A 25,024-nucleotide genomic window follows, 5' to 3' on the forward strand; every position below is an offset into this window, starting at 1 on the left:
TTTTGAAAGATACAATTCCAGAGCAAACTATACAGTAAACGGAAAAGTCCTGGGAAAACTGATGTACAGAGAGATCTGGGTGTTCATGTCCATTGTTCCCTGAAAGTGGCAACGCAGGTCAGTAGAGTGGCCAACTAGGCAAACGGCATGCTTTCCTTCATCAGACGGGATATTGAGTACAAGAGTTGGCAAGTCATGTTACAGTCGTTTAAAACTTTGGTTCAGTGCACAGTTCTGGAATACCGCGTACAGTTCTGGTCGCCGCATTATCAAAAGGATGTGAATGCTTTGGAGATGGTGCAGAGGAAATTCACCAAAATGTTGCCTGGTATAGAGGGTGCTAGCTATGAGGAGAGGTTGAGTGGATTAGGATTATTTTCATGGGAAAGAAGACAATTGAGGGGGGACCTGATTGAGGCCTACAAAATCATGAGAGGTGTAGACAGGGTGGATAGCAAAAAACTTTTTCCCCCAGAGTGGAGGACTCAATTACTAGGGATCACGAGTTCAAAGTGTGAGGGGGAAAAAAGTTCAGGGGAGAGATATGTGGAAAGCTTTTTTTTACGCAGAGGGTGATGGGTGCCCGGAATATGTTGCCAGCGGAGGTAGTAGGGGTGGGAAAAATAGCGTCATTTAAGATATATCTACATAGATACATGAATGGGCAAGGAGCAAAGGGACACAGATCTTTAGACAATAGGTGGCAAATTTAGATAGAGGATCTGGATCAGTGCAGGACTGGAGGGAGGCGCGGTAGTAGTTTGGCGCACCGACCTTTACACCGCTGAGGCTAAACGCCAGCTCGCGGACACCTCCTCCTACTGCCCCCTTGACCATGACCCCACCTCCCACCACCATCTCCCAGACCATCCAGAACCTCATCACCTCAGGGGATCTCCCATCCACCGCCTCCAACCTCATAGTCCCACAACCCCGCACCGCCCGTTTCTACCTCCTGCCCAAAATCCACAAACCTGACCGCCCCGGCCGACCCATTGTCTCAGCCTGCTCCTGCCCCACCGAACTCTTCTCTGCATAGCTCAACACGGTCCTGTCCCCCTTAGTCCAAGAACTCCCCACCTACGTTCAGGACACCACCCACGCCCTCCACCTCCTCCATGATTTTTGCTTCCCCGGTCCCCAACGCCTTATCTTCACCATGGACATCCAGTCCCTGTACACCTCCATCCCCCATCACGAAGGACTTAAAGCCCTCCGCTTCTTCCTTTCCCGCCGTACCAACCAGTACCCTTCCAACGACACCCTCCTTCGACTGACGGAACTGGTCCTCACCCTGAACAACTTCTCTTTCCAATCCTCCCACTTCCTCCAAACCAAAGGAGTAGCCATGGGCATCCGCATGGTCCCCAGCTATGCCTGCCCCTTCGTAGGATATGTGGAACAGTCCATCTTCCGCAGCTACACTGGCACCACCCTCCACCTTTTCCTCCGCTACATCGATGACTGTATCGGCGCTGCCTCGTGCTCCCACGAGGAGGTTGAACAGTTCATCCACTTTACTAACACCTTCCACCCCGATCTCAAATTCACCTGGACCGTCTCGGACTCCTCCCTCCCCTTCCTAGACCTTTCCATTTCTATCTCGGGTGACCAAATCGACACGGATTCCTGAAGAAGGGCTTATGCCCGAAACGTCGATTCTCCTGTTCCTTGGATGCTGCCTGACCTGCTGCGCTTTTCCAGCAACACATTTTCAGCTCTGATCTCCAGCATCTGCAGCCCTCACTTTCTCCAGGAGGGCCAAAGAGCCTGTTCCTGTGCTGTAATGTTCTTTGCTCTTTGAAATCTTTACCCAAAGATATAGCAGAGATACATCTAGAGACTGTTTGGCCAACCTTTCTGAATTCTTTGAAGTAATAAAGAGTGGACAAGTATAACATTAGGGATGCAATATATTCAAATTTTCAAAAGAGCTTCAATAAAGTACCATATGGTAGACTCACAAATAAAATCAGAGTGCATGGAAATGGGATATAAATAACAAGCTAGAAATCAGAAAAACAGTGTAGTGATTAAGGGTAGCTACTCATCCTAGTAAAATGGTGTTCCACACAGATGGATGATAAGACTACAATAGCTCACGATTTACGTTAATGATTATTTATATTTAGGAATCAGAAGTACAATTATTAAAGTTGCAGATGACATCAAATTGGGTGGGTACCTTTAACGCTGAGGTAGAACATAGGAAACAGGAAGAAATTTATAAAATTGCAAAAAAGGCTATGCAATCAAATGGATTTTAGTATGAGGTAGTGTAATTTTGTATTAAGAACCAGAGTCTGAATAGATCTAAGGAGCAAAGCAATTGAGGAATGATGACAAACAGGTTATTATCACAGTAATGAAAGTTAATAAGGCCACGAACAGCAAACACAGCACTGGGATTCTTTTTCTCAAGGGAATGAATTGTAAAGTAGAAAAGTAACATTAAACTTGTTTAAAAAAAAATGTCAGTTAGACGAGAGTACAAGCACAGTTGTGGTCTCCATTTTATAACAAGGACCAGAGAAGTGACAAAAGAAAATGTCAAGATCGCACTAGAAATAAAGAATACATGCACAACTGAACATGCTGAGGGTCTTTTTTTAAAGAAAATAACATTGTTGGGGTGACCTGATAGGTGATGAATTAGTTCTATAGACTAGACATGGAGAAAATAAATCCATTTGTGGGCATCCAATATGGATTTCAGGAGAAATTTCTTTCACCAATGTGTGATCAAAATGTGTAACGTGGTAAAACAAGGAGCATTTGAGGTGAATAGCAGACATGCATTTAAGGAGGGAGTTAGATAAATAAATGAAGGAGTAAAGGAATACAAAGGCAGGCAACAGGTCAAATATAATGGATTGGAAGGAATATTTTATGAGCATGAACAGTGACACTGACCAGTTGTATTGAAATGTTTGACTGATTCCTTTCTCATAAAATAGTAGCTATTCCTTTCTCACTTCTAAGCTCAATTCCTACAACATGAACATTATCACAAGCTTTTTGAAAGTTTACTTACATTAGATATTACAGTTCCCCTAACAGTTCCTGAAAATCAAACCTGTTCATGGATGTAGGCTAGTCCATCAAGGATTTCCCTGAATAGCCTCCAGAGACGATTGATATCTCTATACAGTCCCCGGTCAATTGTGTCGCGTAAAGTGCTTTTCTCACAATATTCCATCTGAAAGCAGTCAAGAAAATTTAAGTCTACAATTTATACATCAAGCAAATTCAGCAACTCAAGTCATTAAGTGATCTGCAAATCATTTGTTTAATTGAATTATACCCACAAAATCCCTCAGCTGCAACACAGAGCAAGCCAAAGTCTTCCTCATAACTTAGAAGGTGGGATTTACTTGATAACATGAAAGTATTTTTGGTTATAAAATATCATTGGTATTATTTCATTCAAGAGATCATTCACAACCAAAGGCTGATTTGCTAAGTAACTTACATTATATACTAAGGAATGAGACTTAAAATGTACATATACAAAACATAATAGAAAATACAACAACAAAATATAAAAACAAATTCAACTGATAAAAGGGAAGAGATCAACAGAATGTTAAAAGCAGGTTAATACTGAATTAAAATTACAAAGCAATACAGCATTTCTACATTACCAGGCACTGAAATGCATATAAATGTCATTGTTCAATTGTTTCATTGAGGACCTGAACCTGTGAAGGAACAGAGCTACCTTTCAATCCTGCAACTTACAAGATCTAATCTAAAGTCACAGAGTCATATTCAAACTCTGAGCTGCTTTGGTTGTTGTAGGTTAGGATGAGAGTTAACGTGGTGGGTGTAACAGTTCTGAAATTGCATAGCTTCAATAAAGGCATTTTACAATCTTGCTACAAATATTAACTCATCTTTGTAAAGACATTGACAGTGTGACATGAAGAGCTCTGTTGTACTATCAATATTGAGGACCTGAGCTCAATCTCAGCATGAACTCCTGTATTATTTTCATCTGGTGGGTGGTGCATGTGTAAAACTGGAGTGCCAGACAATCACAGTATTCAAACAAAGGACAAAGGGATCTCAAACAGACATTCAGGTATTTGTTTTAAGTGTACTATCCATTTGACTATCTCACATCAACTCGGCTTGAACACATATACATCTGACAGGGTGGAATTGCCTTACGTTATGTCAAGCCACACATACCCACACCTCCTAAAGTCTACTTGCATTGTTCTAGATTTAGCAAAGTTACGAAATTACTGGTTTATTTTTCCTTCCTAGAGAAATGTATGCATTTTGCTCAGTGAATTTCCTCAGGACTTCTCCTATTCAGCCCCACAATGTGACTGGAAAACCATATAAATGGCATTATGCAGACAACTGGAACTCTCCCAATTTTCTTAAGGAAATTCACGACTGGCGGCACAGTGGCTCAGTGGTTAGCACTGTTGCCTCACAGCACCAGGGACCCAGGTTATTGTCCTACCTCGGGTGACTGTCTGTGGGGAGTTTGCACATTCTCCCCATGTCTGCGTGAGTTTCCGGTGCTCCGGTTTCCTCCCAAAATCTAAAGATGTGCAAGTTAGGTGATTTGGCCATGCTAAATTGCCCATCGTGTTAGGTGCATTAATCAGGGGTAAAACATAAGGTAGGGGAATGGGTATGGGTGGGTCATTCTTCAGAGGTCGTTGTGGACTTGTTGGGCCGAAGGGCCTGTTTCCATACTGTAGGGATTCTAATCTAATCTAACTTGGCAGATGGAAGTACTATTTTGCTGACCTGATATTGACTTTTCGCATATAGTGGTAGAATATGGTCATGAAATGTCTTATCAAATCCTCCTGATGTCATTAAATTTGAAGCAACTTGGGCCATCTAATTTGCAGTCACTTATGTCAGTATCCTAAATACTGTCCATTTTCATAGCATAATTCCAATAGTAAGGATCGTACAATCCATATATCACCAAAATATGTCCACCTGTGTCAAATGGGACTTATGGTGCAGGAGGGAAATGCAGGCTCCTTTCAAATGGTGCAATGTAACAATAAACAGCTTTCATTGCTGAATTGTTGCATTTCAGGAAATTATTCAAATTACTGTATGTCAACAGAATACACACATGATGTGCAATCCAGGGTCCAGTCTATTATCAGAGCATATATACAGTACAAAGTCTGGGGTAGCATGTTACAGAATATAAATACTCTGCAATCTGGAGTACCACTGTTACTTGAATATATAAATAGTGCAGAGGCTGGATAGAATTGGTTACCTGAATATACAGATAGTGCACTGTCTGTGGTTCTATTATGACCTCTGCCTTCTCCATTTTGCCATCCTCAGGATTCTTTGCATTTGTAGTTTCCCTGCCCTGTATATTAACAATAATCACAGAATGTAACAAACACAGAATATAAAACATATTAGTTATGGTGAAATTAACACATAGTCTGAGCTAAAATGTAAGTTACACTCAAGCCGCTATGAGAATGGGAAAAAGACACATCCTTGGGTTAGGCAACAAACGGGTAAATGTTAGATTTTTTTTGCCACTTACGTCACCTGCCAAAATGGTCACTCGTGCATCTGTATAGTTTCATAGATGCCAACGCTCTCTAGGTCTTACCAAAGAGACTATTTTTCACATATAAATCGAAGACTGTTCAGCAGGAGCAAGTTACTCCAGAGTGGTGGACAAAACAGCAGAGCTAGAGCTGGTGCTCATCCTACAGTCACAGACATGGTCTCTCACCCAACATCTCCAGTTTGAGATCTCTTGATCACTCTTGATCACCAAGTGTAGAACATTTTTCTCCATGTGGCTCAATTGCTCAAACCCTTTACTAATTAAACTACTTGGGGAAAAGGGGGCACGTTGCAACATATTTTCTGGATTTTTTCCTAAGAAACCTAGACAAAGTTCAAAGCATCACCCTGTGGTTCAGAACAGGTCCCAAACATCACCATGGTTGTACAGACTAGGAAAGACATTATAAATTTAGTAACAATGACCAGGCTTTCCATGTTAGCATTATTAACAAAACCCACAGCTCTTGAAGGATTTTTTTAAATCATAAAAGTGTGTCTTCATTATAACAATAGCAAAAAGTCTGAAATCTTGGCCTTACAAATCTCAGTTGAGTTCTCTTACTATGTCATCCTGAGGAATAGAAAAAAGTCACCGCCCAATTATACATCTCCACCCAACCAGCCCCCATTGTCTTTTCCTCTCACGTCCCCACAACCTTCCTCTCTTTCTACATTACCCACCCTCCCCCACTGCCCAACCCTTTAGAGCAGAGGAGTTTACGGAAACATTCAACAGAAGTGTTCAAAATTCTAATGGGATTTAAGAGAGCAGACAAGGAGAAACTGTTTCTAATGACAAGCTTAGTAACTATTCACAATATATGTTAATGACGTAGATGAAGAAACTAAATGTAGTACCTCAAAGCCTACAGAAGTACACAGAACTGGATGAAAGAGTGAACCATAAGGAGGATGCAGAGATGATGCGAAGTGAGTATACAGGCTGTGTGGGTGGGCAAAGGCATGGAAGGTGCAGCGCATGTGGATAAATATGAAGTTAGCAAAATGGAATGGCAGATCATTACTTGATTGGCTGTAAACTGAGCAAGGAGAATGTTCAATGAGTTCTTGTGAACCAGTTATAGAGTCATTGAGATGTACAGCATGGAAACAAACCCTTCAGTCCAACTCGTCCATACCGACCAGATAATCTTAACCTAATCTAGTCCCATTGCCAGCGGCTTGGCCCATATCCCTCTAAACCCTTCCTATTCATATACCCATTCAGATGCCTTTAAGTGCTATAATTGTTCCAGCATCCACCACTTCTTTTGGCTGCTGAAAATAAGCACTCAAGTGCAGCAGGCAGTAAAGGGGGCAAACTGCATATTGGCCTTTGTAATGAGAGGAACAAGGATGTCTTCTGGCAATTATACAGTGCATCAGTGGAGCCACACCTGGAATAGTGTGTGCAGAGGATGCTCTTGCTATAGAGACAGTGCACTGAAGCTTTATCAAACTGATTCCTGGAATGGCAGGACTATGTATCAGGTGAGATCGAGTTGGTTAGGATTGAATTCACTTACGTTCAGAAGAATGAAGGGGAATTTAATGGAAATCTATAAAATTCTAACAGGACTAGACAGTTAGAAGCAGGAAGGCTGTGCCTGATGGTGGGGGGAGTCCAGAACCAGGGGACGTTCTTTAAGGATAAGGGGTAAACCTGTTCGGACTGAAATGAGAAGAAATGTCTTCATCAAAGAGTGATGAGCGTGTGGAATTCACAACTGCAGTAAGTGGTTGAGGTCAAAACATGATGTGTTTTCTTGAAGAATGGAAACATTCTTGTGACTAAAGAGATCAAAGGACATAGGGAAGGAGCAGGTTTAGGGCACTGAATTCAATAATCAGCTGTGATCATATTGGTTAGCAGATCAGGCTTCAGGGGCCAAATAGCCTACTCCTGCTCCTCTCTTCTGTATTTCTATGTAGATCACTTAGATTAAAGACAATTAGCAAACGGTCCCAGAATAAAATGAGGTACACTGCTTTTATGCACTAGGTGGAAGAGTGGTGGAGGCATTTCCAGTAACTCTTTCAAGAAGAAATTGGAATATATATTTGAAAAGAAAATATTTGAAAGACTAAGGGCTGGAGAGTGGGACTAAATATATAGCTCTTCCAAAGAGCCAGCGCAGATCCATGAGATGGAATGGTGTTCTTCAGCAGTGCATGATTCAGGGCTTGTTTTCTTTTTACTAGAGATAGGCTCTCGGTAATAGAACTGTTGTGAGGACAAGATAACTTGCAAACCAGTTTCCTGAATATTCCACGGAACATAACTGCAGCGTTTTGTTTACATAGACCTTTTTTTTAAGAAAAAGTTCATTCATAGGATGTGGGTGTCACAGGCTGTGTCAGCATTTTATTGCCTGCCCTAGTTGCACTTGAGAAGGTGGTGGTGAGTTGCCTTCTTGAAGTGCTGCAGATAGATCCACTGCCATTAGAAAGGGAGCACCAGGATTCTGGTACCCACAGGGAGGGCCTCAACCGGGACCTTGGGTTCATGTCACATTACAGGTGACCACCGTTGCACTATACACACACAGATACTCCTACTCCTACTCCTACACACACACACATACACTTTCTCACACTCACAACCCCCAACCCAGACAGACAAAGTCCCACATGCATGCATATATTTTATGGGGTGAATTTGTACTTTGCTCAAAAACTGCATGAATTCATGTAAAACTCCATTATCTCACTTTTTAGATTAGAATCAATCTAAACATCATGGCATAGACAGAGAACACAGGGGGCCAACACCTTCAACATATTGTCTAGCTATCACCATTGTTAACAGCTAACCCGAGAATGCAACTTTTTTAAAAAAAGGTTTTGTGATTTACACATGAAAGAAGTGAAACTACGATGGTATTCTAACAGATGAAAGGCTTAACAGACAATCAATTTTTCAATGTATAATTTCAGTTACATCACACTGTAAATTTTTACTATAAATTCTGTGTGTTAGGATTGAGCCCTCCACTACCACCTGATGAAGGAGCGTCACTCCGAAAACTAGCGTGCTTCCAATTAAACCTGTTGGACTTTAACCTGGTGTTGTGTGATTTTTAACTTAAAATGAAGGTATGCAGCTTCATAGTACAGTCAGTTCTGCTATAACTTGGCAGTCCATTCTCGTGCAACCCCATTGTAAGCAAATCAAGTAATAGCAGCATCATTTCATCTAATGGGGCAGGAATTGCGTTATAACCAATACATACTTTAAAAGTTCGCACTTTTGAAACAGTGCCCCCAATTAGTCAATCGTGTTATCGCAAATTTGCATTAACAAACGCACGTTATAGCAGAACGACCAAGCATTCAAAGACCAGCTACATCCAATCAGTGGGTTAGTTAGTTAGTTAGTCATTCATTCCATCTCTATTAAAATTGGGTGAATTCCATTCCTATTTCGATTTTTTAAAAATTACATTTAACCTCTCGTGCAACCCTAACCCACTTGTCCTTTTGGAATTTAAATTTTAACTTGATGATTCTACTCAAATATAAATATACACCTACATCCAGGAAGCCTCTGATGCAGAATTTCATGAATTTTTTCCACTTTTCAAAGGGATCTAGCCACTTGGGACACAATCACACATTGTGTGGAATGCACTGAATTTAAATGCAGATTTATGCCTCAACCAGTATTAACATTCAAACGTCACACCACTGACTGCATTGACATACCAGCTCAGAAAAGGATGAAAAGTCAACAGTGCATTGGAAGTCCTAAAGGAGAGAGACAGCATCATTATAAGATGGTGCCCAAAAGGGGACAAAGAGCATAACCTGGACCATAATAAACAATTTTAAATTATAAATAGAAATGGTTTTAATCAGGGCTCATTTTGAGTTGGAATTGTACTTTACATGCCTACAGACAATGAGCCATGGCAACAACCAATCTTAGGAATACAGATATTAAGCATAGAATTTTTGCTACCTTCACCCTTCCCATCAGCCACCAGTATACAACATCAAACATGCCAGAAGCCTTCATTTGCCACATGAAAGTGGAAATTATTTTCACACAAGCATATAAGAAGAAAGGAAGAGGTCGTTCAGTTGTGCAGGCCATCCTGGCTAGGCTCAGTGACAGGTTCAATAAACATGCACATAGGGGCCTCTAAATTGTGATCACAAACGAAAGGCTCTCCCTCAGCAAAGATGCAGCCAACTAAGATCGGTTCATTTGGACCATCAATTAAACTTTTCCTATGCAACTCAATAGTATACTTTGGATTCTGATTTTAACAGTTGCTGCCAACCCTATTCAAAAGTAGCTATTCAAAAACCTGAAAGAAAATACTGTGATTTCATTAACTGTTTAATTTTAGACCATAAGACATAAGAGCAAAAGTCAGCCATTTGACCAACTGAATTAAATGACACTCAATAAGATCACAGCTCATCTGATAATCCTCAACTCCATTTTCCTACCTTTTCCCAAAATAACTTGATTCCCTTACCAATTATGGGTGGCACGGTGGCACAGTGGTTAGCACTGCTGCCTCACAGCGCCAGAGACCCGGGTTCATTTCCCGACTCAGGCGACTGACTGTGTGGAGTTTGCACGTTCTCCCCGTGTCTGCGTGGGTTTCCTCCGGGTGCTCCGGTTTCCTCCCACAATCCAAAAATGTGCGGGTCAGGTGAATTGGCCATGCTAAATTGCCCGTAGTGTTAGGTTAAAGGGGTAAATGTAGGGGTATGGGTGGGTTGCGCTTCGGCGGGTCGGTGTGGACTTGTTGGGCCGAAGGGCCTGTTTCCACACTGTAAGTAATCTAATCTAATCTAAAACATTGTCCATTTCAGCCCTAAATATAATTAATGACACAGCCTGACCAGTTCTCAGTGTAAAGAATTCCACAGATTCACTACCTTCTGAAAAATATTCCTCCTCCTCTCTCTCTCTCTCTCTCAAATGGGCAACCATTTAAGATGACAATTAAGGTTAAGAGTCTAGGAGCAGAAAGATTATGCTGACTGGTCCTGGACTCTCCCACAAATGGGAGAACCCTCTCCACATCTACTCTGTCAAGCTACCTAAGAATCTGATATGTTTCAATAAAAGGTTTTTTCTCATTCCTCTATACTCCAACCTTGCCTCATAGGAAAATCCATCCATACCAGTCAATCAAGCGAACATTTTTTGGACTGCCTCCAATGCCAATATTAGAGAACCAAAAAAAATCCTCATCTCTACCTTAGATATACAACTCCTTATTTTTAAACTGGTGACTCTTAGTTATAGATTCACCCACACGAGGAAACATCTTTTCTACATCCACCCAGTGAAGTTTCCTTAAGATCTTGTGTGATTCAATCAAGCTGCTTCTTACTCTTCTAAATAGAGTCATACAGCATAGAAGCAGGCCTTCCAGTCCAACTCGTCCAAGTTGACCGAGTAGCCCAAAATAAACAAGGCCCACTTGCCCGCATTTGGCCCATATCCTCTAAACCGTTCCTATCATGTGCCTGTCCAAAGATGTTTTGAATGTCATAACCATACCTGCATTCACCACGTCCTCTGGCAGTGCATTCCATAAATGAACCATCCTCTATGTGAAAAGGTTACCCCTTGGATCCCTTTTAAATCTTCTCTCATCTTAAAAGTATGCTGCCTAATTTTGAACCCCACCTGATGGAAAAGGCTTTTGCTACTCACCTTATCCATGCCCCTCATGATTTTATAAACTTCTATAATGTCACACCTCAACCTCCTACACTCTAACGAAACAAGTCCCAGCCCATCCGCTTCTCCTTATAACTCAAATCCTGCAATCCCAGCAACATCCTGGTAAATCTTTTCAGAAACCCTCTCCAATTTAAAAATATCCTTCCTATAGCAGAGTGACAAGACCTGCAAACAGTACTCAAAAGTGGCCTCACCAATGTCCTGTACAACCTCAACATGACATTCCAACTCCTATACTCAACGGTCTGAGCAACGAAGAGAAGTGTGCTAAACGCCTTCTTAACTACATTGTCTATCTGTGATGCAAATTTCAAAGAACTATGTACCTGAACCCCGAGGTCTCTTTGTTTGACAACACTACTCAGGGCCTACTATTAACTGTAGAAATGTCCTGTCTTGGTTAGTTTTACAATATCTTGCATTGTACCAAATTAAATTTCATCTGCACTCCTCAGCCCATTGGCCCAATTAATCAAGATCATTTGTAATTTTAAATCAATCTTTTCACTGGTGGCTATGTGACTAATTTTGGTGTCATCCGCAAACTTACTAACCATGCTTCCTAAGTTCTCATCCAAGTCATTTATATAAATGACAAACAACAGCGGACCCAGCACCGAGCCCTGTGGATCACCACTGGTTACAGGTCTCCAGTCCAAATAACATCTTCTACCACATCGTACCATCAAGTCAATTTTATATCCAATTGGCAAGCTCTCCCTGAAACCTATGTGATATAACTTTATTAATTAGTCTACCAGGCGGAACCTTGCTAAACGCTTTATTAAAATATGCGCAATCCACGTCTACCACTCTACTCTCATCAAGTTCTTTGGTTACTTCCTCAAGTAACTCAATTAATTTTGAGAGATATAATTTCTCATACACAAAACCATGTCAGCTAGCCCTTATCAGTCCTTGCCTCTCCAAATACATGTAAACCCTATCTCTCAAAACCCCCTCCACCAACTTACCACCGATGTCAGACTGACCGATCTATATTTCCCAAGCTTCTCGTGACAGCCTTTCTTAAATAAATGCACAACATTAGCCACCCCCCCACCGTCTGCCAGCACCCCGAGACTGTCTAATATTTCTTCAAAAGTCATTCCAGGTGTTAGTCCAACAAATCTTTGAATTGCTCCAAACCAGAAGTAAGGAAACCAATATTGTACATCGCACTCCAGCTATGATCTCATTAATGACCTGTGGAACTGAAGCATTACCTCTCTAACATTTGTATTCAATTCCCCTAATAGTTTACATAATTACTTGCTGTACCTGCTGCAATTTATGCACTAGGGCACCCAAACCCCTCCACATCTCAGAGCTCTGCAATCATTCACCATTTGGAGATGCTTTTATTCTTCAGTCAAATTTCACATTTTCTCATAATTTACTCTATTAGCCTGCTCTATGCCGACTCACTCAACCTAGCAATATCCCTCTATAGCAACATTATGTTTTCTTCACAACTTAATTTCCTATCTATCTTATAATCATCAGCTAATTTAGCAACCATACCTCAGTCTCTTTACTATTTATATGAATGACTTGGATGAAAAGTTGAGGCCCCAGCACTGATGTGCCCACTTTGGCACATCACTTGTTACAGCTTGCTATCCAGGAAATGACTCATTTATGCCTGCTCTGGCAATAAACAGAACCCAATGACTTTCTGCTGCTCTGCCCAGGCATTCAAACCAAGTACCAAAGGCACTGAATCAATTGTAGGACTGAATCTCCAGTCCTAGCTTGTATATGACTGATAATTTCAATAGGTATAACAATGGGAAAAGGTACCGAGTGCAACAGTGTGAAGAAAGCCGAATATCAGTTGGTAGCCAGGAAAACAGGGAGTTTTAGATTCTCAATAGACTATTGAGCGCTCCTTCATGCCATCAGATTCAGTTTATTCCTGAACAATGTCTTTAGATATCATAATCCACAAAGAGTTCCAGAGAATAACCGAAAAGCTGTACAAGAGAATCAAAGCAATGTAATGGCTGTAACCTACACCTTTTTACTCAGGTAGGGACTTCCAAATTGAGCCAAGCTGCTTATTTGCAAGTAATATACTGATTACTCACCGCAGGGTTGTTGTTGATGTTGCCACTGCCATTCTCAAAGACAATGTCACTGTCTGAATAAATGTCAGCTGGTCTGTAGAAACAGAATACATTTGATATAAAATTCTGTGCAATGTTGGTCTTAACAATTAAGAAGCTGAAATGCGAACTTAAAATTGACCAACTATCTCCTTCCCCACCAATGGGCAGCATGGTTATCAATGCATCCTCACAGCGATAGGGTCCCAGGTTCAATTCCAGTTTTGGGTGACTGTGTGAGTTTGCACATTCGCCCCATGCGTGCGTGGGTTTCCTCCCACAATCCAAAGATGTGCATGTTAGGTGAATTGGCAATGCTAAATTGTCCATGTGTTCAGGGATGCATAGGTTAGGTGCACTAGTCAGAGGTAAAACAGGATATTACAGTGGGGAATTGGTCTGGCTGGGTTACTCTTCGGAGGGTCAGTGTGGACTTGTTGGGTGGAAGGGCCTGTTTCCATACTGTAGGGATTCTATTCCATAAAGAAGCCCAAAACTTTCATGAGTTTAATCATAACAATATCTTCAAAGCAGTTTACCAATTACAATTTCAAAATTCCAAGTACATGTATTGCTGTACTGTGCCAAATCAAGCAGTTTCTTGTCATTGTACTTCTTTTATTATAGCCTTATTTCTTTTTATTAAGTAGTTCAAAGCAAAGGTTAGAATGTGGAATTCTATCTGCTGTGTTGACTTGATGGGTACATGACCCAGCAGATAAAGTACACAGCTGTGCAGGGGGAAGTCACTGTGTACACACACAGTGGTTAACAGCAGCCATAGGGACAATGAAGTGCTGCATGCCCTGCAAGTCTGCTCTACCATTCAATAAGATCATGGTAATAAATGCTGCCTAGCCAGTGACCCCCTTACCCCGTGAATTAGTAGAAAAGAAAGGTGATGTCCAAAGACATCATGACTTGTTTACATGGACTTGCAATATATAAAGTTAAAGGCATAGGGCGTTGAACACCTTAAATCCAAAGGTCAGGATTAAGCAAAGAATAAAATATTTCTGCTTATATGGTTAGAAATTCTGTTTGTTAGATCCATGTTCACAATTCTTTTGAATTTCTTAAGTGTCAGCAGTGTTGTTTTCAAAAGTCTAAGTCACGAATGTTAAATAGAACCAAAGTTATTTAAAATCAGATGGAACAACTTCAAAAGGATATTTAAAATCAGGCAAATTATAAACCAGTTGTCCAATCTGATCCTATCAACTGGAATTTTTAGGTAAAGATTACCCTAATCAGAAATAAAACCCCAAATCTTGGATTGTATTGGCCGAGTCTACACTAATGCTTGTTCTGAATGTGATCAGTTTGAGAATCTCAGATGAAACGTTAACCTTCAACAGCAAATGACTAGCTTTGCCCTTCCAGCACTACATTTAAGAGTGTTACATTGTACAATGTGGCACAGAGCACCACCAACACACTGATATGGGTACACTGTTTCACCTAGACTGCACAAAATGTGAGCAAAAGTTAATGCAACATTCTACATTTATGCCATCTGAATTTCTGCTGGTCAGGCTAGTGTTACTGTTTCTCATCACATCAAATGTTATATTTAAATCATAAAACAGGAGCAGTGGAATAAGCACTCATCATAGTTAATCCCATGCCACTTGTGCAATTTATGTTCAATGTAAATATTGTTCCATTACTGTTACCCCATAGACTAGATGTTGCACACATCCCAGAGATAGACACTAATGGTCATGAATTTAATGGTCCAGCATTCATTGACCATTTGTATGCTGATTGCCAAAATAGATCATAGTAATACATTCATTTAGTTTCATCTTAAAATGTCTGTCTTTCAACTATTCACTCTTCAAGGTTTGTGTAAAATTTGTAGCTCAGGTGCCAGTCGTCGTGGTTGTGGATATGTTTGTCAAGCTGGGAAGTTGATTTGCAGACGTTTCGTCCCCTGTCTAGATGACATCTTCAGTGCTTTGGAGCCTCCTGTGAAGCGCTTCTGTACTGCATCTTCTGGAATTTATTTGGTCCTGTTCCTGCTACTTCCTTTGTTCGTTATAGTGACAGGTAAATTGGATCTAGGTCAATGTGCTTGTTGATGGAATCCATGGATAAGTGCCATGCTTCTAGTGTCATACCCACAGCCACTACACATTTTACTCTCCTCAGCATCCACAATGGCTTCTCCATTAACATGATGCCATTTGTACTTTCGCAAAATAGAATAAATGATGTGTGAAACAGAGTCATACACCACAGACACAGACCCTTCAGTCCAACCAGTCCATACTGACCATAGTCCCAAAACTAAACGAGTCAAACCTGTCTGTGCTTGGCCTTATCCCACCAAATATTTCTTAATTCATGTACGTATCCAAATGTCTTTGAAAAGTTGCAACTGTACCTGTATCCACCACTTGCTCTGGGAGTTCATTCCACACCCTCTGTGTAAAAAAAATGCCCCTTGTGCTTTTTTTAAAAAAATCTTTCTCCCCCTCACCTTAAATATGCTCCCTAGTCTTGAAATACCACACCCTCAGGAAAAGACACCTCTCAATCACTTTCTCTATACCCCTCATGATTCTATAAACCTCTTAGGGTCACATTTTAACCTCCTACATCTCAGTGAAAAAAAGCCCCAGCCTCTCCCCCAAGACTCAAACCCTCCATTTCCAGCAACATCTTGGTATATCTCTTCTGAATCCTCACATTACTGCGGGTTTGGCATCACACGGAAGCCAGACCAGGTAAGAAGGGCAGATTTTCTTCCTTGAAGGACGTTAGTGAACCAGATATGGGGATTGTACAATTAACAACGATAGCTAGTTTTAGTAATGAAAGCTATCAATTTCAGACTTATTAACTGAATTTAAATTCCACTAGCTGCTGTGGTAGAATCTGAACCCAGGTCCCAAGAATATTAGCCTGGGGTCTTTAGATGACTAGACCAGTGACAATATTGCAATGCTATTCTCTACCCAGCACCTTCTGTGCTCAAATTGCAATTTGGGGTGTGGGGGGGGGGGGGGGGGGGTCTGATTTACAAATGGTTGTAAGAGTGGGAATGGACAGATCCTTCACATGGAAGCAGAATCAAATTCTCTCTCTCTCCCTTTCCAGGTGGAACGGCTTCATTCCAAGTCTTCCTTAACAATGTTGAACAAGGAAAACATTTACTTCTGTCCCGCCTGTGAGGACTACAAGAACACAAAGACCAGCTCCAAACTTGTGCTCAAAGCCCAGATCATTTACGACAAGTTTGTCAAGGGCTAGCCCCAAAAGGAGGCAGGTTTACCTTTCTTCTCTTTTGAAGATTGTCTAATGCGTATTTTTTCTTTCATCATCAGTCCGCCATTGACCGAATCGGGGCAACAGGGCAGGAGGTTGTCAGAGTGGTCAGTGGGCACTGGAGGTGATGGGCAGCTGGAGTAGAGGGGGAGTCAAGGGGTTTGGAGGAAGCTAGATGGGGTGGACAATGGGAGGTGAGACAAATTGAGGAACATGGTTAGACCTGTACCTCAATTGAAGGTATCATCCTCTGATTGAAATCCTGCATGGTTCCAAGTTCCCTATATCTCTGCCAGAGAGAGATCTGGGTGTCCAAGTACATGAATCACATGAAAAAATTAGTATGTAGGAACAGCAACTGGACAGGCAGGCAAATGGAATGTTGGTATTTATTGCAAGGAGAATAGAACACAGATGTAGGCAAGTGTTGCTGAAGCTATTCAGGGCTTTACTGAATCCACATTAGGCTTCCTTACTAAAGGAAGGAAACAACTGCAATTGAAGCAGTTCAGAGAAGGTTCACTCAACAGATGAAAGGGTTATCTTACAAGGTTAAGCAAGTTGGGCTGATATTCAAAAAAAGTTAGAAAAATGAAGGATGTTTTTATTGAAACATAAAATCCTGAGTAGATTTGAGAGGGTGGATGCTGAGCATGCTTTTGTAGAGGGACTCCAGAGTTTACAAATTCGGGATCGCCCATGTAAGACTGAGGCAAAAGATTAACTTTTCTCAGATGATCATTAATCTTGGTCATTTTCTTCCCTAATTGGCAGTAGAGACTGAATTATGGAATATATTCAAAGTTCAGTAAGACAGATTCTTATGCATTGTCACTGGGTCTTCTTTTTTTTGGGGGGGGGGGGGGGCAGAAAGAGTGCATAGACATGAAAACGGAGCTGACACCACAATCAGATCAGTCACACATCTGGCGATAACCACTTGTTTACTGGAGATCACTTGCCTCAGTTTATGACAGTCAGGTTCCAGTTTTTATGTTAGATAATTTTTGGGGCAACTGGGGAGAAACCTACTAAAGTAGAAATGGTTCCCAGCTCAACTCTATGGTTTCTGAAAATGAATCCTTTTGTGGAATCTGGAGTGCTGGTCTCGGTACTGCCATGTGAGAAGCCCCTGAAAGAGTTCGTCATTATTTCCTCATTGACTGCATCTACAAATATTCACAGTTACACCACATGCACCTGTGCACCAGCATGTCACACCAACAGCCATGGTGACCATTTCAAGAACCAAGACTTATTGGCTAAATGTGTTATTTTTTTAAAACAGCGAATCTTTGTAGAAAGAAATCTGATTATATTTTCTTTTATCAGATATATGCATGTGTTGGAAAATCGAGGGAATAAACACTGAAACTTTCATTTTACAAACAGTATGCTGGCCTGTTTTGCATCTTCATTAAAGTTTTATTTCACAATAAAATGAATAATTTTCTGCTGTTTAAAGAAACCTAGATGATGGATTTTTTTAATCCTAGTCTAATACAGAGAAAGCATAAGATTTGCCATATCGGAAACAGTGTAAAATAGTAAAATTTACGTTACGATCCGTGGAGTAATGGGACCAAAGACAGACAAAGCATACCTCCCATCTCAGGCATAACGTCACATTATGCTGCATCTGCCACCTTGTTGACCATTAATTTCACCTATCTGTATCTCTTTGCGGCCTCTTTGTATCCTCCACACTGGTTTCCGCAAGCAGCTTTCCATCACATAGAAATGGAACACAAATCTAGACTGATGCCAGGTTTAGTCCCTACCTGATCTTGATCAGAGGCAAGAAAGGACAGACCTTTGTTTCAATGTACCATCCAAAACAATGCCCAAATTGAAAGAACAGTCCAAGCAGGAGAAGCAGCTAATGCACTTCATTTGTAAACATGGTAACTTCAGCAAGCAGACACTAGGGGATCCCTAACTTTCATTATTTCTGACCTGCCAGTGTTCTATGAGCTTAAACAAGTTAAGCGTTGCTACCTGTTAAATGAAAGGAAGGTGATGCATACTACAATCTGCTTGGTATGGAGATTATCCTTTCCATAGTAAAAACCCAGCCTCTCTCAGTCCATTTTATTTCTTTGGTCAGACAGCTAGAGCTCTTGTAGTTAGTGTTCCACTCTTCCATCCTCCATGAGGTTAAGCACATCCTTATTTTTAAATCCTTTCAGAATCTTGTTCATCCCTACATTTGTAATCTCATCCAGTCTTACAACCCTCCTCAAACACCATCTTTTCTCCAGTTCCTCCCTCTTTGCATGCCACTTTCTTTTGATCCTCTATTGGCAGTCAGGCATCTATGCCAAAGCTCTGGGGTTCCCTCCCTAAACTTAATATTTTTTCAACCTTGTCTTTAAGATGTTCCTTAAAATCCAACTCAAGTTTTTGGTCCCACGTCCCAATGTTTACTATGGTGCGATTCTGAGCAATGCAAATACTTAAGATAATTAATTGAGAGCATAACTTTATGCCTTGTTCTTCCTTTTATAAAAATCGCCCAGTCAATGCTCTTGCTCTATACTCAGTGACGCCTACAGGACAGTATGCACATGCATTGCAAGCAAAGATATCATTAGCCTCAGCTGAAAAGTTTCAGCTAAAATGGTCCTCAGCACTCATTATCCAGATTCATCTGGGTGAAATATTGGAGGGCTGCAGTTATCTGTTTATCCAAATACAGCATCAGTCAACATCTTCAGGACAGGAAAGAAACTATCCTGAGGAGAACACAACAATGGAACAGTAGACTGGTCCTGAATCTCCACTGAATCTCTGGGCTTGCACTACATTTGCTATTTGAAATAGCTTGCAAATAGTACCCCAAACCAAAAAGCCAATTAGGTCCAAATGTATTAGCTATCACGGAAATCTGGTTCATACTTACAAAAATGATGCGCAGAATACATCCTCTTCATCATCATCCTCATCACTCGACTCTCTCTCAGTGCATTTAACGCTCGATGATCTGTCACATGAAGTGCTCCATTCCACGGAACTGGTCGTGACAGGGGGTGGGGCATTCTTTTCAATGTCATCGGACATCATTAGCTTTTTTTGATAATCCGCCTCAGGTTGGGGTGGAGTCTCTGGCATGTTTTCGGAGGATGGGCTTGAGGCAGGCTGAATTTCATGTTTCTCAATCCAAGCATTGTAGTACCTTACAATGTTTTCATGGTTCAGGCGTGATAGCAATGTCACTTCACCCTTTATTCTACGGAAATGTTTACTGGAAGGATTCACCAGGATGCGTTTAACAGCATAATAGCAGCCATCTAATTTATTCTTCACCTGAAATCAAGCAGAGTACTGAATTTAAATATCTATTTAAGGGCATAAGAATGCATGATATTGAAGACGATAATAAAGAACAGTTTGTTTTTAAGACAACCATCTAAAATGGTCAAAGCAAATATCTATCCAGGGGATAGGAGAGAATATAATTTATCAAGCCCTCAGAATTTTGCAGATGAACATTTGCAAACGCTTAGGAACCATCACATGTCTATAGGGACATTGTGATTCATGTCAAATAGTATATCAAAATAATGGATTAGTACCGTACATACTCATGTAAAAATCAAACCTTTTAGACCATTTTTAAGGTTAAATTTATGGAGTTGACTATTACATAGATACCACCGTTGAAGGGCTCAAATTCATGCTACAGTCCAAAATACCGTATCATTAGCAAAAGCTCAATTGATCTCGAAATGAATAAAGAAAAAAACTCAATGAATTACAGTAATTTCATATGATAACTTATAGCACTCCTCTTGCCGATTTCTGATTACAAACTGGTGAAACTAATATTATTTGGATCAAAGGAGCTCAAAAATGGACTGAGGAGAGCCAGGAGGGCACACATGAAAAAGGCTGGGTAGGAAGGATTAGGGAGAACCTAAATGCATTTTACTCATACGTGAGGAATAAGAGAATGATCAGGGAGAAGGTAGGGCCAGTCAGGGATAGCGTACAGAATTTGTGCGCAGAGTCTGGGCAGATAGGGGAAGCCCTTAATGAGTTTTTGCTTTGGTTTTTACAAAGGAAAGGGACCTTGTTGTGAATAAGAATTTTGAGGAGCTAGGAAACAGGCTTGAACAGATCGAGATTGAGGAAGTTGATGTGCTGGAAATTTTGGCAAACATTAAGATTGATAAGTCCCCAGGGCCAAATCAGATTTATCTTAGGTTGCTCTGGGAAGCGAGAAAGAAGGTTGTTAAGCCGCTGGTGAAAATCTTGCTTCTTCACGTTCCACGGGAATCGTACCGGAGGATTGGAGAGAGGCGAATGTTGTTCCTCTTTTCAAGAAGGGTAATAGAGAAACCCCTGGCAATTACAGACCAGTTAGTCTTACGTCTGTGGTCAGTAAGGTTTTGGAAACAATTCTGAGGGAAAGGATTTATGATTATTTGGAAAAGCATAGCGTGATTAAAGCAGTCAGCATGGCTGTGTGAGGGGCAGGTCATGCCTCACAAATCTTTTTGAGTTCTTCGAGATGGTGACAAGACAGGTTGACAAAGGTCAGGCAGTGGATGTGCTGTTTTTGGACTTCAGCAAGGCATTTGATAAGGATCCCCATGGTAGGCTCATTCACAAAGTCAGGAGGTATGGGATACTGAGAGATTTGTCTCTCTGGATTCAGAGAGACTGACAGAAGGCAGAGTGTGGTTGTAGATGGAAAGTATTCTGCATGGAAGTTAGTGGTGAGTGGTGTCCCAGAGGGCTCTGTTCTTGGGCCTCTGCTCTTTGTAGTTTTTATAAATGACTTGGTTGGATTACTAAATTTACCAATGACACAAAGGTTGACCGTATCGAGGGCTGTTGCAGGCAGAGGGTGGTGGTGGAGGGTTGTTTTTCAGACCAGAGGCCTGCGACCAGTGGAGTGCCACAAGGATCGGTGCTGGGTCCACTACTTTTTGTCATTTACATAAATGGTTTGGATATGAACATAGGAGGTTTAGTTAGTAAGTTTGCAGATGACACTAAAATTGGAGGTGCAGTGGACAGCAAAGAAGGTTACCTCAGATTACAACGGGATCTTGATCAGATGGGCCAATGGGCTGAGAAGTGGCAGATGGAGTTTAATTTAGGTAAATGCGAGGTACAGCATTTTGGGAAAGCAAATCTTAGCAGGACTTATACACTTAATGGTAAGGTCCAAGGGAGCGTTGCTGAACAAAGAGACCTTGGAGTGCAGGTTCATAGCTCCTCGAAAATGGAGTCGCAGGTAGATAGGATAGTGAAGAAGGCATTTGGTATGCTTTCCTTTATTGGTCAGAGTATTGAGTACAGGAGTTAGGAGGTCATGTTGCGGCTCTACAGGACATTGGTTAGGCCACTGTTGGAATATCACATGCAATTCTGGTCTCCTTCCTGTCGGAAAGATGTTGTGAAACTTGAAAGGGTTCGGAAAAGATTTACAAGGATGTTGCCAGGGTTGGAGGATTTGAGTTATAGGGAGAGGCTGAACAGGCTGGGGCTGTTTCTCCTGGAGCGTCAGAGGCTGAGGGGTGACCTTATAGAGGTTTACAAAATCATGAGGGGCATGGATAGGATAAATAGGCAAAGTCTTTTCCCTGGGGTGGGGAGTCCAGAACTAGAAGACATAGATTTAGGATGAGAGGGGAAAGATATAAAAGAGAACTAAGGAGCAACTTTTTCACGCAGAGGCTGGTACGTGTATGGAATGAGCTGCCAGAGGAAGTGGTGGAGGCTGGTACAATTGCATCATTTAAAAGGCATCTGGATGGGTATATGAATAGGAAGGGTTTGGAGGGATATGGGCCAGGTGGGACTAGATTGGGTTGGAATACCTGGTCGGCATGGACGAGTTGGACCGAAGGGTCTGTTTCCGTGCTCTACATCTCTATGACAATGACTTTATGAGGATGGGGTGAAAGCAGTTTGTCAATGCCTACTGCCATTTTAACACATCAGGTACACAAAATTGATAATTTTAATGCTGATTGTTTTTCTCCACCCACTTGTACTCAGGTTTCCCTCCTAAAAGCACCAACTCATGCTTCACTTGAATGTATGCTGGGTACTTCCTTAAATCTTCAATTAATTTATTTTTCTTTGGGAAAGGTTTTCCAATTTAAAAAATACCATATAAATTCATATTGGTGTGCATAAGTTTGGTTCAACAGTAGTACTGTTGCTCCTGAATATGGCAGAATACTTGAGTACACAACTTGTGCCATTACTTCACTGCACAACACAAAAGAAAATTGAGATATTTTTTTCTACAACATTAAATGAAGACCTTGTCAATTCTCAACACTGATCTATGTGCAGCAGAACTTTGTGCCCAGGCTAAAATTATTCCAAATTTGCAGTATAATGAGGAGAGCAAAAGTGTGAATCAAGTTGGACAGTTCCTTCAAAGACCAGTGTAAACAAGATGAGCTGAACAGCCATTGTAGCATATGTTTCTATTCATTCCAAAACCAACTTCACAAAATCAACTATTAACTAGACAATTATGATAATGCTATGACTGCCTGCCTAACAATCACCATTATATTTTAAAAGTATTGTCTGCAAAATGAGCTGGTACAATCGTATGATGTGAAAGATATATTAAAAAAATGGAGAAACCAGAGACACAAACGGAACAATATGTTGATATGGTTAGACAAACTGGATGGGAGGAAGCTTGTGTGGAGCATAAACACAGCTGAGTCAAAAAGCACACTTTGTGCTGTACATTCTATATAATTCTATGTTGTACCTATACAACAAATGGGGAGTCAAACTTTAACTCAGAGTGAAACTAATTAACAATTTAGGTTCATCAGTAATTCTGTCTGAGCAACTCTCCCACTGAGAGGAGAATGGAAATATAGTAAAAATAATTGACTCTTGCGCCAACTTTATTTTTGAAACAGGGCACTGTGATCAGACACATTTTAAAACCAGTGTTTTACATATGAAGAGACAGTGTTCCAAGAGATTGTGCAGGGGACAGTTCAGAATTTTGTTGCACAAGTTAGGTACCTTGATGACAGCTCCAAAGGCACCTTCCCCCAGAAGCTGCAGCTCCTCAAACTCATTGTAATAACGCGATAGCTGCTTCTGGGTGTCTGTGTAAAGAGACGCAGTGAGGATCTGGCTGTTTGGGATAACAGTTTCTGCACAATCTGTTCCACCTGCTGAATCTGGTGACAGGAAAATGAGCCCCATTAGTGAGGTGTACATAACAAATGGGAATGAAAAATAAAGTGGAATTTTATACAGTTCATTATACAGTTACAGCTTCCTCTCATTTAGCAATCCTAATGTGCTCCTAAACAACAATCTGCTAAAGGAAAACAATTTTTCTACAAGAAAATTTGGATTAAAGATGGGTAATGTTCCTGACCTGCAATTTTTATATTAAAAACCTATTGTCTTCCCTGATCCAAAAACATCTTCTTACTAACTCCTGACAACTTGTTAGCTCTAAAGTTTCTCCTGGCTTGCCACCTCTCCCCCTTGCTTTTTCCCCTCAATGACGTGCCCATTGTCACTTCTTTTGCTCATCCTTTCCCTGCTGAACATAACTGCTCACTGCCTATCCTGCTTGCCAGCTCTCCACTCTGACCTCCCCACATAAACCTTCCAATTCACCAGTTTCCACTGCTACTCCTACTCTCAAGCAGTCGCAAGGATCAGCAAAAGGAATTAAACGGTTTAAAATTTATACAATTGATTTAAACGAAGAAACGGAAGGCATTGATGCCACATCTGCCGACAATACAAAGATAGCTAGGAAAGCAACTTGTGAAGAGGACACAAGGAGGTGACAAAAAGATACTGGACATCGAGCGAGTTGGAAAGGATGTGTTAAATATATCATCACTAAATTATTAATTCAGAAACTCAACTAATATTCTAGGGACCTGGGTTCAAATCCTGCCACATTAGTGGAATTTGAATTAAATTAGAAAGAAATCTGGAATTACGAAATCTATGGATAACCATGAAACCCATTGCTGATTATGAGAAAAACCCATCTGGCTCACTCGTGTCCTTCAGGGAAGAAAATCTGCCATCCTCACCTCATCTGGCCTACGTGTGACTCCAGACACACAATAGTAGGGCTGACTCTCAACTGTCCTCTGAAATTGCCCAGCAAGCCACTCAGTTCAAAGGCATCTAAGGAGTGACAATAAATTCTGGCCAGCCAATGACAACCAGTTCCCACAAGTGAATTAAAAAAATACTATTTGGAAACTCAGATTTTGACAAGTAGTGTAAAAAAGCATATTATCCAAATGGTAAGAGATTGCAGAGTTCAGATGCAGAATATTCTGGGTGCCCTCAAACATGAATTGCCAAAGGTTAT

General features: G+C 41.0%; 1 protein-coding gene across 2 annotated transcripts in view; it reads right to left on the reverse strand.

Annotated features, from left to right (window-relative positions):
• The window catches only part of eif2ak4 (eukaryotic translation initiation factor 2 alpha kinase 4), a 128,399-nt gene that overhangs the window by 63,844 nt on the left and 39,531 nt on the right, over positions 1 to 25,024 (reverse strand). For both annotated transcript variants that reach the window (XM_043698267.2, XM_043698269.2), the window contains 5 exons: positions 23,695 to 23,855; positions 19,580 to 19,983; positions 13,387 to 13,459; positions 5,267 to 5,365; positions 3,077 to 3,199 (listed from right to left, as the gene is read on the reverse strand). In XM_043698267.2, the coding sequence (XP_043554202.1) occupies positions 3,077 to 3,199; positions 5,267 to 5,365; positions 13,387 to 13,459; positions 19,580 to 19,983; positions 23,695 to 23,855 (860 nt within the window). The remainder of the gene's footprint in view (positions 1 to 3,076; positions 3,200 to 5,266; positions 5,366 to 13,386; positions 13,460 to 19,579; positions 19,984 to 23,694; positions 23,856 to 25,024) is intronic.

The sequence above is a fragment of the Chiloscyllium plagiosum genome, unplaced genomic scaffold (genome assembly GCF_037043375.1).
Source record: "Chiloscyllium plagiosum isolate Xiang-an unplaced genomic scaffold, Cpla_swu_hap1 HiC_scaffold_8, whole genome shotgun sequence".
Lineage (NCBI taxonomy): Eukaryota > Metazoa > Chordata > Chondrichthyes > Orectolobiformes > Hemiscylliidae > Chiloscyllium > Chiloscyllium plagiosum.